This window comes from Ictidomys tridecemlineatus, chromosome 10 (genome assembly GCF_052094955.1).
Source record: "Ictidomys tridecemlineatus isolate mIctTri1 chromosome 10, mIctTri1.hap1, whole genome shotgun sequence".
Lineage (NCBI taxonomy): Eukaryota > Metazoa > Chordata > Mammalia > Rodentia > Sciuridae > Ictidomys > Ictidomys tridecemlineatus.
Genome location: NC_135486.1, coordinates 20,718,156 through 20,743,380, shown reverse-complemented (window position 1 = coordinate 20,743,380; position 25,225 = coordinate 20,718,156). Strand labels below are relative to the sequence as shown.

The 25,225-nt window shown below is 31.3% G+C and overlaps 1 protein-coding gene across 3 annotated transcripts in view; it reads left to right on the top strand.

Moving 5' to 3' along the window:
- Brinp3 (BMP/retinoic acid inducible neural specific 3) overlaps positions 1–25,225 on the top strand; it is a 358,134-nt gene that overhangs the window by 191,319 nt on the left and 141,590 nt on the right. For all 3 annotated transcript variants that reach the window (XM_005319679.4, XM_021722543.3, XM_021722542.3), the window contains exon 4: positions 8,674–8,864. In XM_005319679.4, coding sequence (XP_005319736.1) covers positions 8,674–8,864 — 191 coding nt within the window. The remainder of the gene's footprint in view (positions 1–8,673; positions 8,865–25,225) is intronic.

Sequence of the window (25,225 nt, the reverse complement as noted above, 5' to 3'; positions counted from 1 at the left end):
AGTCTCTCATTGTCCAAACTGGGACAACATTTTAAGGTAAAATGTTTTATCAAATATAAGATCTACAATTACATTTAAGACATATTTGTAAGGTTTATTCATGTGAGAAAGATATTATCTCAAATAGCAGTTTTGACAATAAGTAAAACTCACTAAAGCAAAACAGGCATCACAATAAGATTTTCAAGTGTGAAAAAGTTGAATGACAAAGTGATATCTACCATAAACGCACACTTTTTTTTCTGGGTGAAATGTATATGTGATTGATAAATACAAACACAAAGGCAGTAGAAATCAGAAAATAAATAAAATAAAATACAGCCAACCCATAAGAGTTAGCTTTGTTATAGGAGAATAAAAAAGGCCCCTCAGTGTATCATAACAATAGTAATTGCTATGATGTTATATATCAGTGGTTGTAAGTACCCTGTGTTTCTACTCTGTATGACTTCTCATTCTGGAAATCAAATGGAAGGAGATGTCCCTTTGGAACATGCAATCCTCCTGGCAGAGGAAAAAACCAAGAGAAATGCCACTGTGATGCCTGTCAAAACTTATACTAGATGGAGATGCACATCTGGTACACTTGTATTCCACTGAACAACACATTTTCCCTTCCAAAACCAGAACGAAGGAAACACATTCATGAACTGACATAGTTCTTTATGGACATGAATCCATGTGTGTTTGTCTGTATCCATGATGGAGCAGTGAATAATTACAAAGAATAATACAGGCTACCACATCATTCTTATAGATTTAACCCTAGACTTATGTAATCATTATATTGTGCATCATTTTAAAACTGTTTTTAGAATGTTATTCATATCCTTAAAAATATATATAAGTTCTGCAAATTATGATTCTCATAGACTCAAACAGATGATGTCCCCAGGACAAGGGGAAAAAAAAGACATTTTAGTAAGAGTCACAGCATAACAGAAGTATCTAGTCCAATAAGCTAATAAGGACATAACAGTAAATCTCTGATTCCATTTGTTTTAAAGTCCTGTGATTCTCATTCTCTATGAAGTATACTCAAATACGTGTTTTTATGTCCATAAACCTCACAGTTTTACTTGGATAAGACACAGCTGCATGATTTCTGTATAGAAAAATCACAGCTTTTTATATCCATAATCATTAATCCTTTTCACATTTTAACAGACTCAGAATATTGAATTGTTTTCAAAATCACATTTGATTTTTATAAAATGTATGAATATCCTTTAAACCCATGTCATACTTATGATCTACAGCTATTTTTTTAATTACCTTGAAAACGATTTTTTAGTTGATTGAGATGTTAAATTTGAGTGTTGCATGCCATTTACATAGAATTCTAATTAAATTTTATAATTGAATACTTTTGAGAAATTTACAGTAAAAGCTGAGAATATACTCTGTCTCAAGACTGGAAAAAGGGGAGTGGGTGGAGCTGGGGATATAACTTAGTTTGTAGAGTGCTTGCCTTGCTTGCACAAGCTGTGGGTTCAATCCCCAGAACCATAAAAAAAAAAAAATCAAAAAACAGATCTCTTAGAGAGAGAGAAAAACCAAACCTATTCTCCATGTAGATTGAGAGGATTTTCAAAGAAATCTTACATATTTAACAATCCATGATTTCCTATATGCTTGTACTTCAGCACAAGTTAGCCAGCTTACATCAGCCAGTTGTCTTGTCTGTTATAAGTAAGGGCTTAAAACAGGGCATCCATAAAAGAACAATTGCAGTAATTTAAGCTGCAGCTTTAAGCTGCCTCACATGCTTCACTGCAGGGCACAAGGGAAGCTTTTCCATACATGGATTAATGTTCCACTACGGAAAAGAATCATGAGCAATTTTGGAATGGATTCTCCTTATGAGGCTATTGGAAATGATAATTCACTACTCTCTTTAATAATCCCATGTATCTTGATTATAAAATCTCCTAAAAAACAATTTTGATAAAGACTAGATTCCTGAAATGAAACTATGTAATCTGAAGTTCTTGCCTATGAAAAATTCAAACCTCCTTGTTAACTGAGAGGTCCCAATAAAAGTAGGAAAAAAGATGAAATCAACATTTATTGTACACCTGTGTCCTGCTAGGTTCTATAGAGCAAATATACTGCTTAATTTTCCCAATTAATTGAGAGAAGGCTATTCCCTCTGTTTTGGAGACAGGGATGTTAAGAGCACATGCATCATGTTTTGCACGATGATGATTTTAGATCACCATTTCCCTTTGCTCATCTTTGCTTAAACGCATACTTGTTTTTCTTTCATATTGTTACAGTGAGTTCATTTCTGAAACAGTGATCACTGGCTCTTGCTACATATCACTTGACAATTTTGTCATAGAACAGACTAATATTTGAAAAAAACAATCTTAAATCAAGTCAATTTTTACTGACACTTAAAAAATAAGGGTTTGATGCTTTCTTCCACTGGAGTGAAGTATGACTCACCTGGAGTCATGAAAAAGTTCAGAGAACTGTACTGGGAGAGCTTTACTCTTGATATGGCTACAGATCATTGAATTTGTAAAATGAGTGGAAAGGCAGGCTTCCATTCATCACAAAGGAGACAAAAGAGCTAAAATTACTAGAAATGTCTAGGTATGCAAAGAGTTGCTTTATATGATTCTAAAGAATTGTGGTGAATAAAACAGAGTGATAGCATGCTGACAACTTTTGAATTCATACTGAGTTTGAATCGGAATCTGGACTCTTTACAAATATCTGTTCCACACAAGCTGCTCTTGAGGAGAGAATTACTATGCTTAAGTTACATAAGAGGAAACTGACTCTTAAGTAGTAACATTCAAGATCATTCAATCACTAAATTGAAGCAAGCATGAGAACCCAAATCCATTTGATGATAAAAATTGGAACAATTACGTCTAAACTATAATAACTAATTTTACATTTTTCTGTCTTCCAGGATTTGTAATCCAATGAAAGAATCTCTTCTAGTGGTTTAATTATCTCTTCTGCTCAACGACATATAGTTTTCAATTAATGTTTGAACATCTCCAGTAATGAGAAAATTCACTACCATACAAAGGGAGACTTAGTAAAAATGAATTTCTTCACATATTTAAATGGCCTTCTTGCATCTTCAGAAGGCAAAACTAATGTCTACTTAGTCAATTGAGACAATGTTTTGAACGTAATACATTACTGAGTTGAAGAAGACATTACATATAATTTCTAAAAAGGACCGGTAAGCTTTCTTTCAAATACTGAAATCTGTAGAAAACAATGAGAATGCAGCAAAATTGTACTTGGATGCTTTCTCAAAATTTTAACTATATTTTCCACATAGAATCATCTGGGAACTGAGTAAATCATGTAGAATTGCATTTTAGCCATAATATTAGTCATGAACTTACCAAGTAAGAAATTTTATTGTTAATTAATGTGTTTTGAACCTGGGCACAATGTGCAATGAGAGTTGTGGACACTCATGCCACTACACTTTTTTTTTCCTAAATGAATATTCAAACACCCAAAATAGAGAGACTTCTACAATGATTTCTGATACACTCATTTGTAAACAAACATATACTGTGGAAAACCAGACCTACCACTTTTACTATACCTACTCATACTCTAAAGGACACTGTTTGTATTTTTTTTATAGTTTTGTATGTCTTTAGAATATTTCCCCTAAACTGATTTGCATTTAAAAGTCTATGTTCTTACATAACTTGATTATTTTATGAACTCAATACACAATTAGGGACGATTAATTTTTGTGTGTGGCTTTCTCTATTTATTTATTTATTTTTAATTTAAGATTATCTTCTTAAAAGACTTTCAGTGCTTAAACCCCATGGCAAGGTATATCCAAAGGCATTACTTCATCCTATTTCCTTCCTCTCCGTTTAGGTGAATATTTATAAAAATATTTGGTTAATCTTTCCAGTGTTTGTTATTTTTTAACAAAAAGGAGTGAGCACATATATTTCTATCTTTCTGTTTTCTTTTGCTATTTAAAAAGACCTCTTGTGAAACATTTTATTCATTTGACTTTCTTCATGTCAATGTGTAGATATTTGTCCTTGCTTCTTTTTCCTGGCTGCACAATATTTTTCCAGATGGCTGTAACATGCTTTATTCCTTCTGGTAGGTGTTTGTATTGTTTCCAAATGCTAAAGACAAAACCATAGTGAGAAAACTATTTGAGTATTTTCTACAGTTTCTTTGAAGTAGATTTTGAAAAGTGGGATTGCTGAGTCAATTATTACAAACTATCACCAATTTTCCCTTCTTCTGAACTCTACTATTTTGCTATCCTACTGGCAATGTATCAGAGGGCTTGATTGCTTGCCATTTTCCTATATCTTTGTTTAGGTTGTCAAAATTTGGGGTGTTGGAAAATTCCAGAATAGTGAAATAATCTATAAATCTTTTGATTTATGTTTATTTTTATCTTTTCTTACCTGAGCATTTTTTCCCTTTTTATGTTTTCCTTTCTTAATATTGTTTTTCTTTTCTTTGAGTTTTTAGAAGCTCTTACAGTTATGCAGAGATTAACGCTTTGATATTGTGTGTTTTAAATATACTTTACAAGTGTAAAATTTGTATTATTTATAGTGTTTTGTGATACAAAACATTCTGGTTTTACTGATTTAATTAACTTTTTGTTACTTTTGGATTCTTAAATATGAATGTTTTTCTCAATCTGTGTTTTCATATTTTTTTTTCTAGTAATTGAATGGTTTCTTTTCATTAAAAGTTTGTATCTTTTATATCTTGGGTATTTATCTTGTATACAATCATACAGTTTATTTTTCAAATGACTATTTAAGATGTCACAGTGTCATTTAGTAAGTTTACCTTTCCCTAGTCAATTACTCCCCAGACTTATTTTATGCTAATTTTACTTATGTATTTGTTATTTTAAGGATTGTTTCCATTACATTTGTCTATTTATTCATATATTAATACTCACTGCTTTATGTACATAGATCTTTTAATACATATTCATATATGATGAGATGTTCTCACTCTCACTTTTAGAAATTTTTTCCAGTAAATTTACTTAAGGAATTTTCCACTTATAATTTAGAACTCACCCAAGTAGTTCCAGGAAATAAAAACGACCTGCTTGTTTGTTAATCAGATTACAATTATATATTAACTGAAAAGAATTTGACATAATTTAATGTTGAGTATGGCTGTTAAAAAAAAGTCATAGTATCTGTTAAGGACTATTTTGCAAATTTCAGGTTTGGTTGACAATTTTTCTAATATATGTTTTGTATTTTCCTGCTGTTTTAGTGTGTCTTTATTCATTAGTACTTATAATTTGTTAACAGTTGTATATTTAATTTGTAGTATTTTAATTTTGACTTTTGCCTTAGTAAGTTCTGTTATAGTGTACAGTTCTTTGTTCATTGATTTCTCTGACTTTTACACATGTGTAAACATATTGCCTGCAAAGAATCAAAATTCTAAGTATTGTTTCCTTACTTTATTGCTCTAATTTGCAATAAGTTTATATTATTTATAAAATTATATTTCCATTTTAGTATACTTACTTTATTTAAAACAAGAGTTCCATTTGGGGATATGTTTGTCTGGTTCTGATTTCTATTGGAGTACTTCCAGGATTCTACCATCAAGTGAGATGTTGGCTCTAAAGCTGAGGATCACATTTTATCATTTTAAAGATAATTTATTAAGTCCTAATTAGTCAGTCAGGAATAGTTATAATTATCCATCAAATACAGTTAAGCATCATGGCGGTCAGGATTTTTTTATTTTTAACTATATTATTATGTTGAATTGATAAATATTAATAGTTTCCTAATATTGAACCATGTGTGTACTCACTGGGATGATCCTACTGGATCATAACATAAGAATTTCAAATTTAAATTGGATGCTATTTGCTTTTGCTTTATTTATGAATTGGAATACTCACAAATTATAATATAATCTGTTGTATATGTTTGTGATCTTTTAATGAATTTGTGCCAATTTTACAATGTTTATAAAAATGAAGTTGGAGCCTGGGCCAGGTAGTGCATGCCTGTAATTCCCAAAGCATGGGAAACTGAGACGGGAATCTTGAGTTCAAAGCAAGCCTCAGAGACTCAGTGAGACCCTATGCAACTCAGTGTGATCGTGTTTCTAAATAAAATAAAAAATAGGGATGGGGATGTGGCTCAGTGTTTGAGTGCCTCTGAGTTCAATCCCTTGAAATTTTGGCAAAATTTCTGTGTGAAGTCATTTGGGTTTTTGGCATTTTGTGTTGGTGTTTGTTTGTCTGCAGGGGTTCGGTGACGCCTTATTTGTAAAATGTTTTACACAATTGTTCTTTTCATATTTTTTTTTTAAAAAAGGTTTGTTTTATTATGTGATTACTGTGTCAACTCTTTATTGTCTTTTCTCTCCTACTGAAAAAAAAATAGGTTTACTAGTTGTCATATTTTCTTGTTTTTCTTCTGAAACATGCTACTTTGGGATTTATAATTTCTATTTTTTAAAAAAACTCATTAACACATGCTTTATTTCTTTAGCAATTGATTTTTATTTTACATAGTCTTGTTTTTGTCATATTTCCTTTAGTTTTAGTTATGTAGTTAATATTTTATTTTCACAATGTATGTAATGTGCAGTTCAGGTTATGGATATTTCTCTGAGCACTGCCTTAGCTTAATCCTTTATATTCTGGTGTAATGATTTTCTTGAAAATTTATAATTGCACTTTTATTTATTCCATATTAAAATATTATATGGATTCTATCTACATAGTAATCTTATTTTTTATCAAATTTTAGTTTTATATTATGGTAGTTGGTGAATGATACTATATTTGCTTTTCAAATTTTTCTAATTTACAAAGAATTTATTTGTAATAAAGTTTACCATCATCTTGCACATGTTCTGTGTGCTCTTGAAACTCATATTCTTGAACATCAACTTATGAAAATGAGCTTTTTTACTTCAACATAACTACTTTAAAGTAAGTTTTTGCCTCTACTATTAATATAATGTTCAATATTTACCTATAAGTTCTTAAGGACCAGGTTGTATAGAGCTCTTTTATCAGTTTTTGTTTGCTTATTGTTTTTTTTTTTAGCCACCTCAAGATAAGATAGGTGTATTAAAGTCTCAAATATTAGCAGTGCACATCTATTGTCCCTGTATTTTCTGCTCTATGAAATGTGTTATTAAAGCAGTTTCTCAGGTCTCAAGGAAATTTACACTTAGAACTTTTCTTTTTCCTCATTTAATAATTTTTGGCCTGAAGATCTCAGGTCAGAATTATGAGCTTTGTTTCCTTTTTATTTAGATTTTCCTTTTAATTTTAATCTTTCTGAGACACCCTTCCTACATTAGTGATAGAACTGTGTTAGGAGTTTTTGGATCCACACAACCCTGTGATGTGTATTTGTTTTGGAATTATCTCAAAATGTGGCATAAGGGTGAATTTTTCTCATATTCCATGGTCATCCAATTTCCACACTATTTGGTCCTTTACTGGTAATGAATGATTGTTGGGGCTTTTTGTTTCTATAGCATTTTATATATACATCCTTTCATACTCTGAAGCTCCCACCCCAAAACTGTTCATTGTGCACATGAACTAATGCTGTCACAGTTAGACTCCCTTATTTCATATTCTTGACAATTTTCTTTGGCTATTCTATTTGGCGTGTTTGACTTCTAGTGTGCATGTTAGGGTCCGCATAAAAAACTGGGAATGTAATTTTCATGAATGTTTGTTGACATCTTACTCTGATATGGATTGACCTCATCTCTTATAGAGACACAGATGCTCTTAGAACTGGCTTTATCACCTGAGCTATGTCATTTTACAAGTGGTACCTTTTGTAAGATAGAGGGGAAGTGTTAACTACTCAAATAGATGATCTTATTTGGCCTTTTATAAACTAGCTTGTCAATTTGTATATTGGCATAATGCCAGTGGAACAGATGGGCTCCCGAGAGAGAAGCAAGCTTGACAATTACATGCAAGATGAATATCCAATAGTATAAAGTCTAAGGATTGTGAGTTCTTCTTATCTAACTTAAGTGACATGGATATTTTTTGTTAACATTTGAACACTGAAAAATGTAGCTGAATTGTAACATACTTTAAGTTTCACAATTGAGAATTCATTGCCAGTATCTACATTTTTCATGGAGTTTAGTGATTTCCATAGAGCTTATTTAATGTACTATATTTTAATACATCATATCGAAGAAACTTCTGAATTCTTTCATATATTTTATAACTATATATATGAATAAATAGTTTCTGTACACTTTAAAGGTGCAATTGAAAACTTCTGTTTCTTCATGTTTCTGTTTTGATTGGTTGTTCAGCGGTAAAATATTTCTGGATTTATACAGTTCCACACAACTCTACCCAAGTTCATTTTGTAAAATCTTAATTTGCTTTTGTGCCATATGAAAGTTAGGTAAGTTTTACTACATGAGGATTTCAGCAAAATCCAGAGATTTTTTTTTATATTCTGTAAATTTATATTTATACTTGTGTATTTAAAACCTTTAACATCCCTGCCTCTTTTCTAGGTATTTGGAAATATTCATAAATTTTTTAAAAAATTACAAAAGTTTTTGCCTTCTAAGCATGCTCATTCATTTGCAGATAAATGAAATAGTGGTTTTATGTGGAAATGGAAATAATTTGAACTATTATTAATGCAGGAGAGGAGTCACTCACAATTTTTGTGGACAAGCGGAAGCTGAGCAAGCGATCGGAAGGAAGCGATACCAGCACCAACAGCTCTTCTGTCACCCTGGAGACCCTCCATCAACTTGCTGCTTCCTACTTCATTGACAGGGACAGCACTCTTCGGAGACTTCACCACATTCAAATTGCATCCACTGCCATAAAGGTATGAATGAGTTCATTCTAGCTTTGTCTTATTCCCTTTTTCCCCATCTCCAAAATGCATTTCTAAATATTTGCTTAAATCACTGTTTTAAACAATCACATTACAAAAATATATTTTGCTTTTCCTTTTGGTCCAAGTTATGTAATTATTTAAGATGAAATCACATGCACTTTGACATAATTTCCTACTTCATTATTGAGTACTGGTTTTTCATGCTCAAGAATAATTGAAATAAATATATTTGAATTTTCTAAGCTTACCCTGAGGTACACAGACTCATTCACAAAGTATATTTGGAAACACACTTATTGTAATGATATCAATTTTTTTGTATTTTTATGGATTTTAAGATTTAAAAAGATGGGATTTATTAGGCCCAAGGTTGTCAATGGCAAAAAATAACATCAGGAAATCCTGGTTTGATGTTTTTGAGATACAGTCAAGAAATTAAGTACTTGGTTGTAAATTTCTAAAAGTAAAATATATCTAAAACGAGTCACTAATGCCATATGCTTACAAAACTCATTTGACTTTATCTATACTAAAGCTACATTTACTAAATGTGAAAAAGGGGAAAATAACTATAGATCTAATTCTGAAACAAACAAATAACAAAAGAAAAGATGAGAGGCAGAAGGGAAGATAGAGGAAAGGGAAGAGAGAAACAGAGAAGGGAATGTGTGGTCTCTCAAACTGGAACAATAAATTTTTAAATATAAAAAACATTTATCTGGAAGTTTAGGTCAAATGTTATTTTGTGTAGCCAATAGTCATTGTTAAAACTATCTAAGCAAGACCCAGCACAGTGTGATCATAGACTAAGGTAACAATGGCAAAATAAAATATAAAGAGCATTCCTAAGATCTTCAAATCTAACATTTTATAGTTAATGCTAAAAACAGACCTTAAATAGAACATTTTGGGTTTTTTTTAAAGTTAAAATTAATGTATGCATACTTTTCTCAGTTGGTTGAAAAGTTGCTTCAATATCTTCAAAAAGATACACACTGAGGTATAACTTTTGTCCTGGATATACTGGAAAAGGTGTTATGGAAACATCTTTAGCTTAAGGGTTATACAAACAATAATTCAAAGTTCTGACATGTGTGACTTCAATATTATTAGTAGACAGGACTGGGGAAAAGATTTCTGTGAGTGTAAATTACACAATATACTTAGTCTGCTTCTGACTCTAGGACTTTGTTGTACTGAGCAACCAAGTACATAAATAACATTTATGCTGTATAGATAAAAATATAACCAGCACAAATTTGGGTGTCTTAGTTAATTTAAAAATGTTGTAAGGTAGGATATTGTTAGGGATATTTAGCTTGAGGATGCTGAGAAGAAATAGACTTTCTCAGAAATCAATTTTAATGATATTAAAGTAACTTAAACTGTATTTTCTAATAGAAGAAAGCATTGTTGTAAGTGCAGTTTATTATATGGTTATTGATTTTTTTATTCAACACCAAGTAGAATTATAGAATAGAGTTTCTATACTAATACTAAGCAAGAAATATCCATGCACATTTCATGTCTAAACTTATGATTTGCAAAGGCACATTTTAAGGAGGCATGTTATTGCATAAAAGCATTGTTCTTAGACACTGGTGACACAACTGGCGGTAGGAATTCATAGAGTTGATGCTCTACCTTGTAGAAATGAGCCTCCTAAGGGAAGGAACTTTAATAGGAAGTGTATTATTAGGATCAGCTCTGAAAAAAGACAAAGGAGTAGCTTGGAATGGGAGTCAACAGCCTTACCTTGACAGGCACCAAAGAATGCCCTTTCTCTACTAACTGTGGAAATGAGATCCTAGGCATTCAGAGGAGGTATCTGAAGGTGTGTATTGAGTGCTGTAGATGGCAAGAAAGGAGGTGAGGTGGGCTTTAAATCAGGGGGAAGAAACAGAACAGAATGGGAATGATGTGGTGAGAAATTATTAACAGAGGTTCATATTTGTCTTTAATGGAGGAAAACAGGAAATGAGATGTGTGCTAGCTGGCAACAACTTGGCTATGAATATAGGCATGAAAGTGCTCAGATGGGAAAGGGTGAGGAAGTGGTAATGGGATGGACAGGAGGTCACTAGATCTCTATGGATTTAATTTAGGTGTGAAGGGAATTCCTTTCTGAGACAGTTGTAATCACCAGACAGAACAGTTGACTGATGATCCTCCAGGTCAGGTTTAGCTGCAATCCGAGTTAACCTGAAGCATCCTAGAGAAGACCTCTTGCTGGTGTGCTGTGTTAAAGGAGGAACAGAGTTGACTGGTGTGCTCCCACACTGCAGGTTTACACACCTCTTAATCTGTGTGCACACTCATGTTTGTGTGTTTTTCTAGGGAGAATGTTTCCTTTTCTTTAAGGGGTAAATTAGCAAATATATCTCTACACAGATATATGATTTGCTATTATAAAATTCTAATATTCCAAGTGGTTCAATATAATTTAACAGGATATAAAGGACCGAGAAGGTGTGGAAGCAGGGGCCATGCTGAATCTAAGGGCATCCCACTAAGAAAATTCTTCACAGTCAAATAAATATTCCAATGCAAAGTACCTAAGCAGTGTCTCTGAAACCTAGAGCTGAATTCCATTATGTAATCCCTAAAGGCTCAATTTATTGCCTTTATATTTTAAAGAATCAATCTAACTGTAGCAAGATCCACAATTTCTTTCATTTGGTGATTTAATTTGCATTTTTTACTGCCATGTACTGGACACTTAATTTCTTGAATAAATGTGAATGATGTTGTCCCTTGATTCACAGAATTCAAGAGACCAAGTATTGCTAAAAAATAGAGTAAAATATAATTGTTTCCAGACAACAGCAAAAATATAATCTAATCTGCAAAATCATGCAAGCTTTTATCATGTGCATTCTTGCAAAATGTAAAAGAGTTGAGCAATTAGTGTTAATTATGAGCAAGTTTCTAAGAATGGAATAGAGCACTTTGTTGTCTTTATTGCTCATAATTATGAAAGTAGATGTGAAATGAGGCTCAATAACACATCTGTAAATTAGAAAACAGAGGCTCAAATACCCATGTAACTTAATTAATTGTCACACTAGGGCAATTATTGACATATATTTAGAATATTATTTCTCAATATTATTTATAGTCTGGTAGCATGTCAAATATAATTTATAGAATTGAATATTATTTCTAGAAGATTCAATTCAATGGATTCAGGTTATCTAAATACATCTTACTAATTTATACTTTATCTTGAGATAGCCTAATAAATTTTTATATTATATAATTGACAATAATGAGAAAATTAAAATATATTTTATATGGGGGAAAATTGAATATGTCACCTGAGTTCAAGTATAGCATAAGCATTTTAAAAAAGTGTTTCCACAATGCATTATGTTATAAAAATTCTGCATGAGTAAAATTAAATTATTTTAACTCTTTTAAAAGTTTTAAAATAGTAATTTTTATTTTTCTTAAATAATTATTGATAACATTCACTGTGCTGCCATTTTTTAACATAGAAAAAAATAATATTTTTTTAAAAATAACACTATTTAGAAAATTTTGATAAACATATCTAGGAAAAAGTAGAAACAATACTAAAATTAACTTTGAAAGACAATATTCTAGCTTAAGAAAATACATTTTCAAATAATATACACACACAATATGACATTTTGATATATGTTGTGAAATGGGTACTACAGTTAAGCAAATTAACATATCCATAATCTCATTATTGCACATAGTTTTACAACTAGGGAAAGCCCCTAAATCTATTCTTTTTGCAAATTTCATTGGTACTTCACAATATTATTAACTAGAGTCTTCATGGTATTTATTACTGCTATACTTTTTCATCTTTCATAGCTACAAATTTATACTTTTTGAACCACACCTTTCTTTTCCCCAAACCAACTGTCCCTCTATTCTGTTTGTATGTATCAACTTTTTTTAAAAGATTATATATGAGAGAGAATATGCAGTATATTTCTTTTTTGTCTGGCATATTTCACTAAGCATAAAGTCTCTAGATTCATCAATGTTGTCACAAAGACAGGGTTTTCTTCTTTTTTCAAAGCTGAATAACATTCTATTGTAGATACATCCACCCATGTATGTGCAATGTATATGTATATATGATAATTTCTTTATGTATTTATCCATCAACAAGATAGTTATGTTGTATCCTTACCTTAGCTATTATGAGTAGTGCTGTAATAAACATGGGAGCACAGATATTTCTGTAATATTCTGATTTCATTCTTTGGGTTATGTACCCAGAAACAAAATTGCTGAATCAGATGATAGTTATATATTTAATTTGTTGGAAAGTCTCCATAATCTTCCATGATGGCTATACCAGTTTATAATCCCCCTAATTGTATATAACATTGCTTTTCTCAACAACCTGGTCAATACCTGTTATCTCTTGATTTTTTTAATAGCAAATGCCCTTAGGACTTTAAAAAATAATTTAACTCTAATATAAATTTAAGTATCCAATTACTTTGCAGAATAAATAAGACTTAACAAATTGTAAACCTTTGATAAATTTGACCAAAAGTTTTTCTATCTTTTTTACATACACATGCTTAACTGTTTCAATGTCTTGGAAAGAAAGGGATATTGTTTCTCTCCAATTATTGCATGTAAATATAGTGTCATTATTAAATTCTTAAAAATACTGCTTTGCAGTTTTAGATATTTGTTCTTTTGTCCCTTCTTTGCTTTTATTCACAGTTCTAAATTCTAGAGAGGAAAAGCAGAATCTATTTTTTATTTGTGTTTTGTTTCTAATCAAAGTGGTTTACATATAATAGCTACGAAATGGTAGCTTCTTTGCTCTTTACAATAAATCATAGGTAGAGAAATCATGGGAAAAGATAAAAACTGGATGATATAATTTCTAGTGTTTTTCACATCAGGCATTATTGCACTCTGTTTCTTCCAGCTCTGTTCTAATTGAACCTGTTATCTCCTTGGAAGGAAACCATATACTCATTGAGGCCATCACATATCTCAGTTATCAAACTATCAAAGATCAAAGCATTATTTCTAATGTTTCATATGTTGTAATTGGGTGATAATTATATTTTTTCCATTTCCAGAGAATATTTGAAGTAAGTTTCCTAAAATATAAAATTAAGGCAAATAATTGACATTAAAGCAAAAACCTCTCTAAATAGACATATCTCCTTCTATGCAAGGGTAAGCTAACACATGGGATTCACTCTTCTATCTGACAATTGAAAGATATTTAGGTTTCCATATGAAAATGTATTAATAAAATAGAATTGATGTTATTTTGCATCCAGAGTTCAGAGCTAAGTGTGGCTTAACTACTTCCTCCAATCAGTGCCACCAGAGCTGTTTACACTTTGGTCCCAACTTGAGAAGGATTCATTTCCATATTTGTGTTGTTAAATAGCATTGATTTCCCTGCAGGTTTCCACACTAAGGGATTTAATTTCCTGAGGACTGCTGATGGGAAGTAACCTTTAATTCTTTGCCAACTGGCCCTCTCCATAATTTATACCAGTTAATTTATTTCTTCAATTTCATCAAAGAAAAGAGTCTATTAACAAGATATTACAATCTCATATGTTATCAACACATATACATAATCACATACATCAATCACTTTTCTGTTGCTAAAACAAGCCTAAGATCTCTGTGACAATGGGAGAGAATGATATGGGATGTGCATCCTCTGAGGATTGCATCATGGGACCAACTTAGAAGCCATATGCTAAAGATAACATATAAAATATTTGTAGAATTAAATGTAGACAAAGTCTTTAAAATTTGAAGAAGACTGTAAAACCACCAAAAACTCTCAGAAAACATTAAGAAAGTGGAAACCACCCCAAGCATGAGAAAACTATAAAGTTACAGCATGGCATATTGTAGTCAAATAAAGCCAAACCAATATGGGGGGAAATAAGTTAATTTTAATTAGCTATCACAAATTTTCCTGTTTGGAGTTCACTGTCTATCTAAATGGTTCAAAAAGAAAAGAAAATATATTCAAATGTGCACAAAAACTATAAAAATTTCAACAGCAAATGCCAGGCATTTGCAGGTAAATGGGTGGAGTTAGAGAAAATAATGCTAAGTGAAGTTAGCCAATCCCAAATAATCAAATGCTGAATGTTTTCTTTGATATAAGGAAGCTGATTCATACTGGGATAGGAAGAGGGAACATGGGAGTAATAGACAAACTCTAGATAACGCAGAGGGGTAGGAGGGGAAGGGAGAGGGGATGGGGTTATAAATGACATGGAACGTGATGATTATTATTATCCAAAGTACATGTATGAAGACACGAATTGGTGTGAATATACTTTGTATACAACCAGAGATATAAAAAATTGTGCTCTATATGTGTAATAAGAATTGTAATGCATTCAACTGTCTTATGTAAATTTAAAATAAATAAATAAATAGAATTTCAACAGCAGGCCTGACTTAAGAAAAAGGCAGGAGAGGTTTACACTTTCTTTGTTTCCTAAGAAGAAAAGTGATTCTAGGTCTATATAAGGAAATTAAGAAAACTGGGAAGCTTACCTACATAGATCATTGTATTGTTATCATGGGTAGTTCAGACACTTTAAAAGAGAATCAACTCTTTAAACAAACCCAATCAATGTATAATAAGATTTATAACACATGTAGAAAGAATTAAACAATATTCCAAATGTAGCATGAAGACTTAGATGGGGAACTGGAGGAATACATTGGTAGGGTCTCATATTATCAAATGAGATGGTATAATATCATTTGAAAGTGAGCTCATGAGAATGAATACCATGAATCTTAACCAACCAGTAAAATACCAAAGTTATAATTAATAAGACAAAGGGGTGGTGATAGAATTATATTTAAAAAATTCAAGACAAAACAAGATAATTGGAAAAGAAGAGCAAATGAGAAAAATGTAAAATAAATGTCAAGTACATGGAACCAAATCTTACCTTATCAATATTCACATGAAATACCAATAGTGTAAATGTCCTATTAAAAGACACAGATTGCTACACTGGACTAAAAATATTAGCAAGTTCATACTTAATCTTGCCTAAAAGGAAATTTCTTGGAATGTAAAAAAGAGGTTAAAAGTAAATGGATGGGAGTAGTATATATTATACTGACACAGATGGCCATTTCACATAAGGAAACTAGGTTTCAGAATAGATTACTACCCAGGTAAAGTTGCTTCCTAAAGATAAACTTGTCAATCCACAGGAAATTGTAGTCCTAAATATTTATGCTATCAATAGGAGAACTTCAACACATATGAAGCTCTCAGCTCTACTGCTGAGAGCAAAAAGTAACAAGATGGAGAGAAATGTTATTAATAACAGATGTTTTAACAGTATTCTCTTAAACATTGCCAAACCAAAAGACAAAAAATCAGCAAGAATATAATAGAATTAAACAACAGTTTCATTCAAACCACATAAAACAAATACTAATACCAGAAAGGTATACAGAGACATCATCAAATATTCAAAAACTAAATAATATACTTCTAAAATGTCCATAGATCACACAGCAAATCAAAAGGAGTATGAAATGCCATGAAATCATGAAGTACAACGTAAATAAAAATCTTTTCAATGTTTCCCAAACAGTATATAATGGGAAATTTGTAGCAAACAATATTTATATTAAGAAAAAGTAATAAAAGGAAAAGATGATCCAATTAAAAATCTAAAGAAAGCAATCAAAAAAATCAAAATGGAATCAATGATATTTTTGATGGTATTCATGGTCACTCTACTGCTGAGCTACATTTCCTACCCTTTTTCTTCTTATTAATTTTGTTTTGAGACAAATTCTCACTGAATTACTCAGGTGGCCTCAAACTTGTCATCCTCCTGCCTCAGACTCCTGAGTAGCTGGGAAAATAGGCATGTGACACTGCACTTGCTTGGAAATTTACAATTTAACAAAAACCATAGGGAAAACATCAAAGAAACAAAAGCCTTTTAAAAAATAAATAAAATTGATAACTATCTAGCCAGAATTATCAGGAAACAAAATAGGGAAGAGACAAATTACCAAAATAAGAAATGAGAGAGATGACATTATTATAAATGACAAAAATATGTAAATATTAATGATACATACCATGAACAAATTTGTGCTGTTGATTTGAGATCTAGTGGACACAGTCTTTGAAAGACCCAAATTTCACAAGCTCATTCAAGACTGAATAACCTGAATTACCATATATTTATTAGACAAATTGATGTTTAGTTAAATACATTTCCTGCAGAGAAAACTTCTTGCCAAGATGGTTTCACTGTTGATTTATAACAAATATTTTAAGGCAGAAATAATATTAATCTACACAAACTCTTCTAAAATGTTCAAGGGAGATGAATGCTACGTATTTATTGTAATCCAGCATTGCATCCATACCAAAATGAGACAAAGATATTACAAGAAATAGAACTATAAATATTACCTATTAATATGAATACAAAAATTCTAAGCAAGATTAAAGCAATTTGAACTCAACAATACATACAAATAATTACACATTATTATTTGGGATTTATTCCAAAAGTACAGTTGGAATAACATTAAAAATCAAATAGTGTAAATTAACACATCAATAAACTAAAGATAGCATAGATAGATGATACAGAGTTAAATATATACAGAGATGACAAATAGAACATTTTCAAGAGACATAAAAACTTTAAACAAAGACTGAGTTGTGTTTCTTATTTAAATAAATGAAAACAAGGGAGATAAAGTACTTTTTTCAACCTGAAAATGGACTTTTATATAAAGCCTTGCAGCTACCATCACACTTACTCATGAAAGATGAATGTTTTTATTCTAAGCTGAGGAACAAGACAAGGATATCTACTACTCCTGCTTTTATTAAACATTATTCTTAAGATTTAGCTAGTGCACTCAGGCATGAAAAGAACTAAATCATTCAGATTTCTTAAAATAAGTAAAACTGTCTATTCACAGATGACACAAGTGGCTCTGTTGAAAATCCAGTGGAGTTATTAAAAGGTACAAAAACTAAAAAAGGAAATTTGCTGAGGTTGCAAAGTACAATATAATCTGAAATTGAAATTGAAATTGATTCTCTTTTTATAGCATCAAAACTATTAATATTAAATCATCAGTGATAAATGTGACAAAAATATTTCACTGAAAACCATACAAATATTCAATTAAATCTAGTTCATTATTTCAGTATTTCCATTATTGTATTTTACATGCACATATCCATATTTTTATACCATTCTTACTGTATTTTGTAAGTACCAATTCATCTATCACTATATAGTACACATGTCCAGCCATCTATGATCTATCTGTAGTAGCCCATCCTTCTTGTCCTGCCCCTTTCTATCATACTTTTATCTTCTGATCACCATTTTCCTGATGATAACAGTTAATCATGATTACTGCCATTGTTTTGTTTTGTTTTGTTTTATTTTCTCTTGATAGTGAGACTTTACTGTCTCTGGTTCTTTTTGAAGTTCCTTTTGCTTTGGGTTTTCAAAAGTTTTACTTTCACATGCTTTGATGTGGTCTTCTTTTTATTTATCTTTTCTAAAATTCTTACACCTGGTGGCTAATAACTTCTATCACTTTTGAACTATCCTAGGATATTATATTTTATCCTCTATATTATTCTTCCTCTTCTCTGGAACTGTTAGGCTATTTTACAGGGTGCTTTAAAATCTTAGACTGTTTCACATTGGTGTTCTTTTTTCTCCTGTTTTTTTCAGTTTCATTAATAACTCATGATTTGTCTTTTAAATTATTCATTCTCTTTTCTTATCAGTCCAGTCCAATTCAAAACCAATCAAATAAATTCTAATCTCTTATTTTTATCTGAATCTGCTTCTAATGATTTCTTTTGTCTTACACATTAAGTTTGCATTCTTTTTGTCTTTTCACATTTTCTTTTTATATTATGTGTAAAATAAAAGAAAGTCAAAACAAATCCAAAAAAAATCAGAAAATATTGAAATGAATGTTTACTCTGAAAATGTGTCAGGGCTTCAATGTATCTGACTTACTTTATCAATACACGGCTTTAAAGGTTTTGTAATTATCACTCATAGTTTTCTTTCAACAAGACTCAGAATGTGGCCAGCAGTGAAATTCAAGAGATGGCCACCTGTTTTACAACACAATTGCCAACTCTGAATCACAGAGAATCCATTTCTGTTTTGTAGTTTGGCTACCAGTCTCTGAGGTTGTGGGAAATTAGCTTTGCTTTACAGTAGTCCTAAATATTTATACTCTCAAAAGGAGAACTTCAGCACATATGAACTCTCAACTCTACTGCTGAAAGCAAAAAGCAACAAGATCGAAAGAAATGTTATTAATAACAGACATTTTAACAGTCTTAATCATTGACAAACCAAAAGACAAAATATCAACAAGAATGTAATTGACTTAAACAACAGTTTCATTCAAACCACATAAAAAAAATATTTGTACCAAAATTTACCTCCTTTGCCTTTATGGTACTCCTTGCCACCTTGCTACAATGTCTTAGGATTTGAAATGTCAAAGATCAATGCTGTGTACTTGGTGAAAGCCTAGGATACTTAGTCATCTTTTTCAGCTTTTTGTTCTCTTTGTTCTTTTTCTTAACTATTCTGGGTCCTGTACTGATGAAGGCCAAAAGTACCTTATACGGTTTTTCAGTTCATTTGTCCGTCCTAAACTTTCTATTGCCATAGGGCTTGTACATGGATAAGACTCCTGTGCTTTAGAGAATATTTCTTTCAGGTCTTCTGCTTTGTACATAGCTGCTCATATACTTGCTGCCATGAGCCCATAGAAAGGTAACGGTTGCCCACTTTGTGGGTAGGGGTAGGGGCATGCTCACCTTGGGGCTGCCCAGTATTTTAATCTATCATATCAATTTAAAAAATGGCCATTACATTTTATTTCAAGTTCTCCTTTACCTTACCATGGGCAGATTCATACTCCTGCCTCTCTTGTTTGTGATGAAAGCCCTTTGTCCATTCTTTCCCATGAAGTCTTCCATCATTTTCTGGATTATAGTTTATTTGCAATGTCCTTTATTCTCTTTTACTAAATAAATAAAGAAGAAGAAAAGAAAACAACAAACAAAAACCTTTGCATTTGAATTTATCTGACTTATTTTCTTTGTTAGGATGAAAGTAATAGCCTGCTGTGATTTTTTAATTTTATTTTATTTTTACATCCCACTCAGAATTGAAAGTCCTTGTTTTTAGCCTCTGATATTTCATTGCTAATATCCTGCTCTATACCATAATAAGTAATGTGCTTTTTCAAGACAGTATATTAGCTTCTTTCCCACATGAGGTCATGGATACTTCCTGGAGGTAGTAAGAATTCAAGAATTTTTTGTATGCTCTTCTGTATTTCTATCATCACTCTCTATTGTCATGCAAGGACTCCAGAATTGTGCATTACCCCACCCTGCAAGAGACTTTAGAAAAATTTCAGAAGTTCGATTTCAAGGCCTGATTCAGTCTCAACAGGCTTCAAAACTGTTTTCTCCATATAAAACTTAAATAACTAGCACCCTCCCTTAGGCAAAATGTGCTTTTATTAGTGTAACCTGAACAAAAATAGACAAAATTACACATTCTCTAATGGATCCAATCAAGTGTCATCACCGAAGTGGCAGAAGTGAACACTCATAATCCCTTCCTTCAAGATCCTTTATCAGGTGTCCTTTTGTTTTTGATGGAATGCATTGGACTTGGAGGAAGTTGGGCTAAGAGAGCATCAGCAAGACAATGCCCATAAAATTACTCTCAAAGAAACTTTGAAAGAAAAGACAGTTTCCTCTCTAATGTCACTCAGGGCAGCTTTCTTAGATTCTGTATGGTCAGTGCCTCAAGCTTTTGAAGTTTACTATCTATTGTGAAAATGTTCTTATTCTGATAGTGTTACTGTTTGTTTGACTTGTTAGTACATCATTTTCTTCATAAAAAGCAATTAGATGCTGAACAGAAGACTCAATGATGATCATCATCACCTACTTTTAAACAGGAAAATAAAGCTGTTTGTTTCACTTTATTGTTTCAGTCTAAGAATCTAGATTAGGTCTCTAAATTCATGTAGATTTCTTTTTTGGCCTTTAACCTTCATTTAGAGATGAGAGGCAGGACTCAGTAACCTTGTGTCAGAGGTCTTGGATTTCTACTAGAACTCTGGGTGGTTTATTAGAAACAGTGATCTGGAAAAAAGACTCTCACAGGCAATCCTTTAAGTCAATAAACTCTTGAACTCTATTTCTCCCCACATATAAATTAAACTTATGGTTTCTAAAGTAATATCAAAGGGGCAAATGTCAAGTAATAAAACTAGTAAAGGGTCCCACTGTTTTACTAAGCCCATATGCCTGTCTCACATTATGCTTACATTGATCACACTGGAAGACAAAAACAGAAAACAAAAGGCTGGCCTACAGACCTCCCAGAGAATCTAGATTATTTGACTTCCCTTCATGCTCTTTGTTATATCCTCATTCTGCACCATGTGCCCAGCTATCTGTGTGTATAGGCATTTGTAATGCATGGGTATTTTTCCATGTGACTGTATAATTTGACAGTATTATATGTATTTAAAGAGCTCTGAATTTTAACTGATACTTCACCAAATTCCTCAATGAGAGCTTCCCCACCCAAATCAAGCTGATTTGATCTACGAAATTCAAGCTGCCCCAAAATATTGATGTAAAAACCCATGTGTAGTTGGGCACAGTCTGTAATCTCATTCAGGAAGCTAATGCAAGTGGGACTGAGAGTTTCAAGCCAACTGTGACAACGTTGCAAGGCCCTGTTTCAAAATAAAAAATGAAAAGGGCTGAAGATGTAGCTCAGTGTTAAAAGTGTTCCTGGGTTCAATCTAGTACCAAGAAAGAAAAAAAAAAAGAGTAAAAATGCATATTCTAAATGTTTTAAATACATTTTAAAAACAAAATATAAACAAAAATATAAATTTTTATAAGCGTGGATCAAATATTTTGTTGGTTACTCAAAAAGCACTGACTTAATGTTTCAAGTATTTTTGTTTTAAAGAGAATGTAAATGACCTTACAAATAGGGTCACATTCAGAAAATAGAAGTTCTATATTCCTTGAGCTTCTTTTTAATTTAGTCTATTACAGTAAAATGACACAAGAACATTATAATACTTATGGCATGCTCTTATGTAAATTGTCATTTAATGATCATTTTAAAAACATCAGCTTTATTTAGAAAGTTGTCTTACAGTTCACTTATTTAAAATGTCCATTTCAGTGGTTTTTAGTATGTTTTTACAGCCATAACACAGTGACCTTTAGAACATTTTCATCACTTTACAAAGAAACCAAGAAAGTTGATCTTGATTCCTCTTATCTACCACCCACAGATGTCTAGCCCTAAGTAGCTGTTAATCTATCTTCTATCTCAATAGATTTTCTTATTCTAAATGTTCATAAGAATGATATCATAAGAATCATATCATACCGGACTATCATGACTGCCCTCTTTCACTTGGCAAAATATTTCTTAGGTTCTTCCAATTTGTATATAAATCAGGTACTCTTTGTTTTCCATTTTATGAATGAATAAAATTCCATTGTATGGGTATACTCACATGGATTTTCCATTCATCTATTAATGGACACTTAAGTTATTTCTACTATTCGGTAATATGAATTATGTAACAATAAACATTTGTGAAAGTTTTTTGTGTGGACAAATGTTTCTCCCAAGTTATATACTTGAGAGTTGAAATTATGAGTCAGGTGATTGATCTGTTTTTAATCATTTGAGGAACTGAGGGATTGCTTCCAAAGTACCTGCCTATGTTGCATTTCCACCCCAATGTCTGAGGATTACAATGTCACCATTGCCTTTCCAATGACTATTAATACCTGACTTGCTTCCTTCTGGTCACATGAATGGCTGTAAAGTGACTTTGATTTGCATTTTCTGCAAAAGTAATGATGTTGGGCATATTTTCATGTGTTTACTGGTCATTTGTGTATCTTCCTTAGAAAATGCCTTTTAAGATCTTCTGCTCATTTCTTAATTTTTATGGTTGAGACCTCTATATATTCTAGATTGGATTACCTTACCAGATATATAAATTTGCAAACATTTTTCTCACATTCTGTGAGTTGCCCTTCAATGTCTTGATTATGTTCTTTAAAGGACATTTATTTTTTAAAATTATTGGGTTTATAAGATCTTGAAAATCTACCCTTATATTTTCTTCAAAAAGTTATATAATTATAATTTTCACATTTAGATCTTTGATTCATTTTGAGTTAATTTGTATATGTTATGGTAGAAAAGGGTCCAACTTTGTTCTTTGGCATTCGACTGATCAGTCTTCCTAGTGTAATTGTTTGAAAAGACTTGTTTCTATTGAATGATATGACATCCTGGTCAAAACTAGGTGATTATAGATTTATAAGTTTAATTCTGGACTTTAAATTTTATTCCATTGACCTATAAGTATGTTCTTATTTTAATACTAGTTTCTTAATAACCTTTATTTTGTGGTTAAATTCTAAAGTGAGGAAGTATGAGTCCTTCTTTATCAGGATTGATTTAGTTTTTTGGAACACCTTATAATTCCTATGAAGTAAACTTGTCAATTTCCACTAAGGTGTAATCTGAGATTCTGATAAGGATTTCAATCATGAGATTAATATGGGGAATATTGCCACTGTAACATGTTAAATCTTTCAATCTTTAAAGAAATCTTTAGCGTTTCTTTAATTTTTTAAAAAAATTAATATTTTTAATATAAAATTTTGGACCTTTTTAAAATTACTTCCTAAGAATTTTATTCTTTTTGATGCTTTATAAATGGGAATTTTTTATAGTTGCATTTTTAGATTGTTCATAGCAATTATGAAAAAATATAAATGGAGATTTTGTACTAATTTTGTGTCCTGAAACTTGGGAATTTGTTTTAGTTCAGTTTATTTTTAGTGATTCTTTGGAAATTTTTCTTTATAAGCTCGTGTTTTCTGCAGATAGATAATTTTACTTTTTCCTCTCCAATCAGTATGCCTTTCACTTATTTTTCTTGTCTAATTGCCTTGGCTAGAATCTCGAAAAGAAAAATGAATAGACTTGGTAAGAATGAAAATCATTGCTTTGCTCCTGATCTTAGAAATAAATCGTCCATTCTGTTTCTATTATGTTTGATAATTTGATATTATTTGTGGGTAAGGTGCTTATTAATATGTAAATGAAGTTTTTCTTCAATTTATAGTTTGGTTAGTCTGTTTATCAAGAAAGAGTGGTATTGCTGGTTTTGTCCTATGCCTTTTCTCTATTGATATGAGCAGATCACTTTAATTTTTATTCTGTTTATATGATGTGCTGCTACATTAATTGATTTTCAGATGTTGAAGCAACCTTATGCTTACCATAGGATTAGTTTCTCTTTGTTTTTCCATTATCTTATCAACAGAGGAATTTATGACTATTGATTTCTTCTTGTCTTTTACATTTGCATTTTTACTATATCATATCTCTTTGTAGATTTCTTTGTGCTCATTTTCATATCATTCATTGAGCTTTCTCCATGTATAGGTTACTGTTTTTAAACAAATTTGAGATTTTTTTTGTCATTATACCTTCAATTTTTTTTCTTCTTTATCTCCTCCCCTCACTTTCTGTTATTCCTAGTCCATATATATCGGTATGCTGGATGTCATCTCGTATTTCTCTAAGTCTCTTCATTTTATTTATTAGTTTTACTCTTTGTTTCTTGGCTTGTATGATATCTATTCACCAATATTTAGTTTCAGTGTTTCAAAAGTTAATGTCTACTGCTGAGATTTTAAAAGTTTCTAGTTATATTTTTCAACTACAGAATTTCCATTTAGTTTATAATTTCTACATATTTATTTGTATTTGATAAGAAATTATTATTATTTCTTCCTTTACTTCTTTAAACTCGCTTTCCTTTATTTCTGTGAAGATTTTTATAATGGCTAATTTGATGTCTTTTTGGTAAAAACTCATACCTACTTGTCTCAGTCAAGTGATTGATATTGCCCCTTCTTTTCTAGTACATGAGTCATAGTTTTCTGTTTCTTATGATTTCTCATTTTTGGTAGGAAACTGAAAATTTTGGATAATATATGTAGCTAGTCTAGGCGCTATTTACCACTGCCTCACCCACTTCCTAGTGATTACTACTGCTATTTGCTTATTTATTTTTTAGTGACTGCTGGACATTTTTAGTGGTGTCTCCTCCTCCCCCCCAGAGTAGTAAGCCTGTGGTCTAATCCTCACAGATTTGAAACTTAGCATTCACTTGCATACAGTTATCTTGGAATCACAGTGGGCTCATCAGATGTTTTA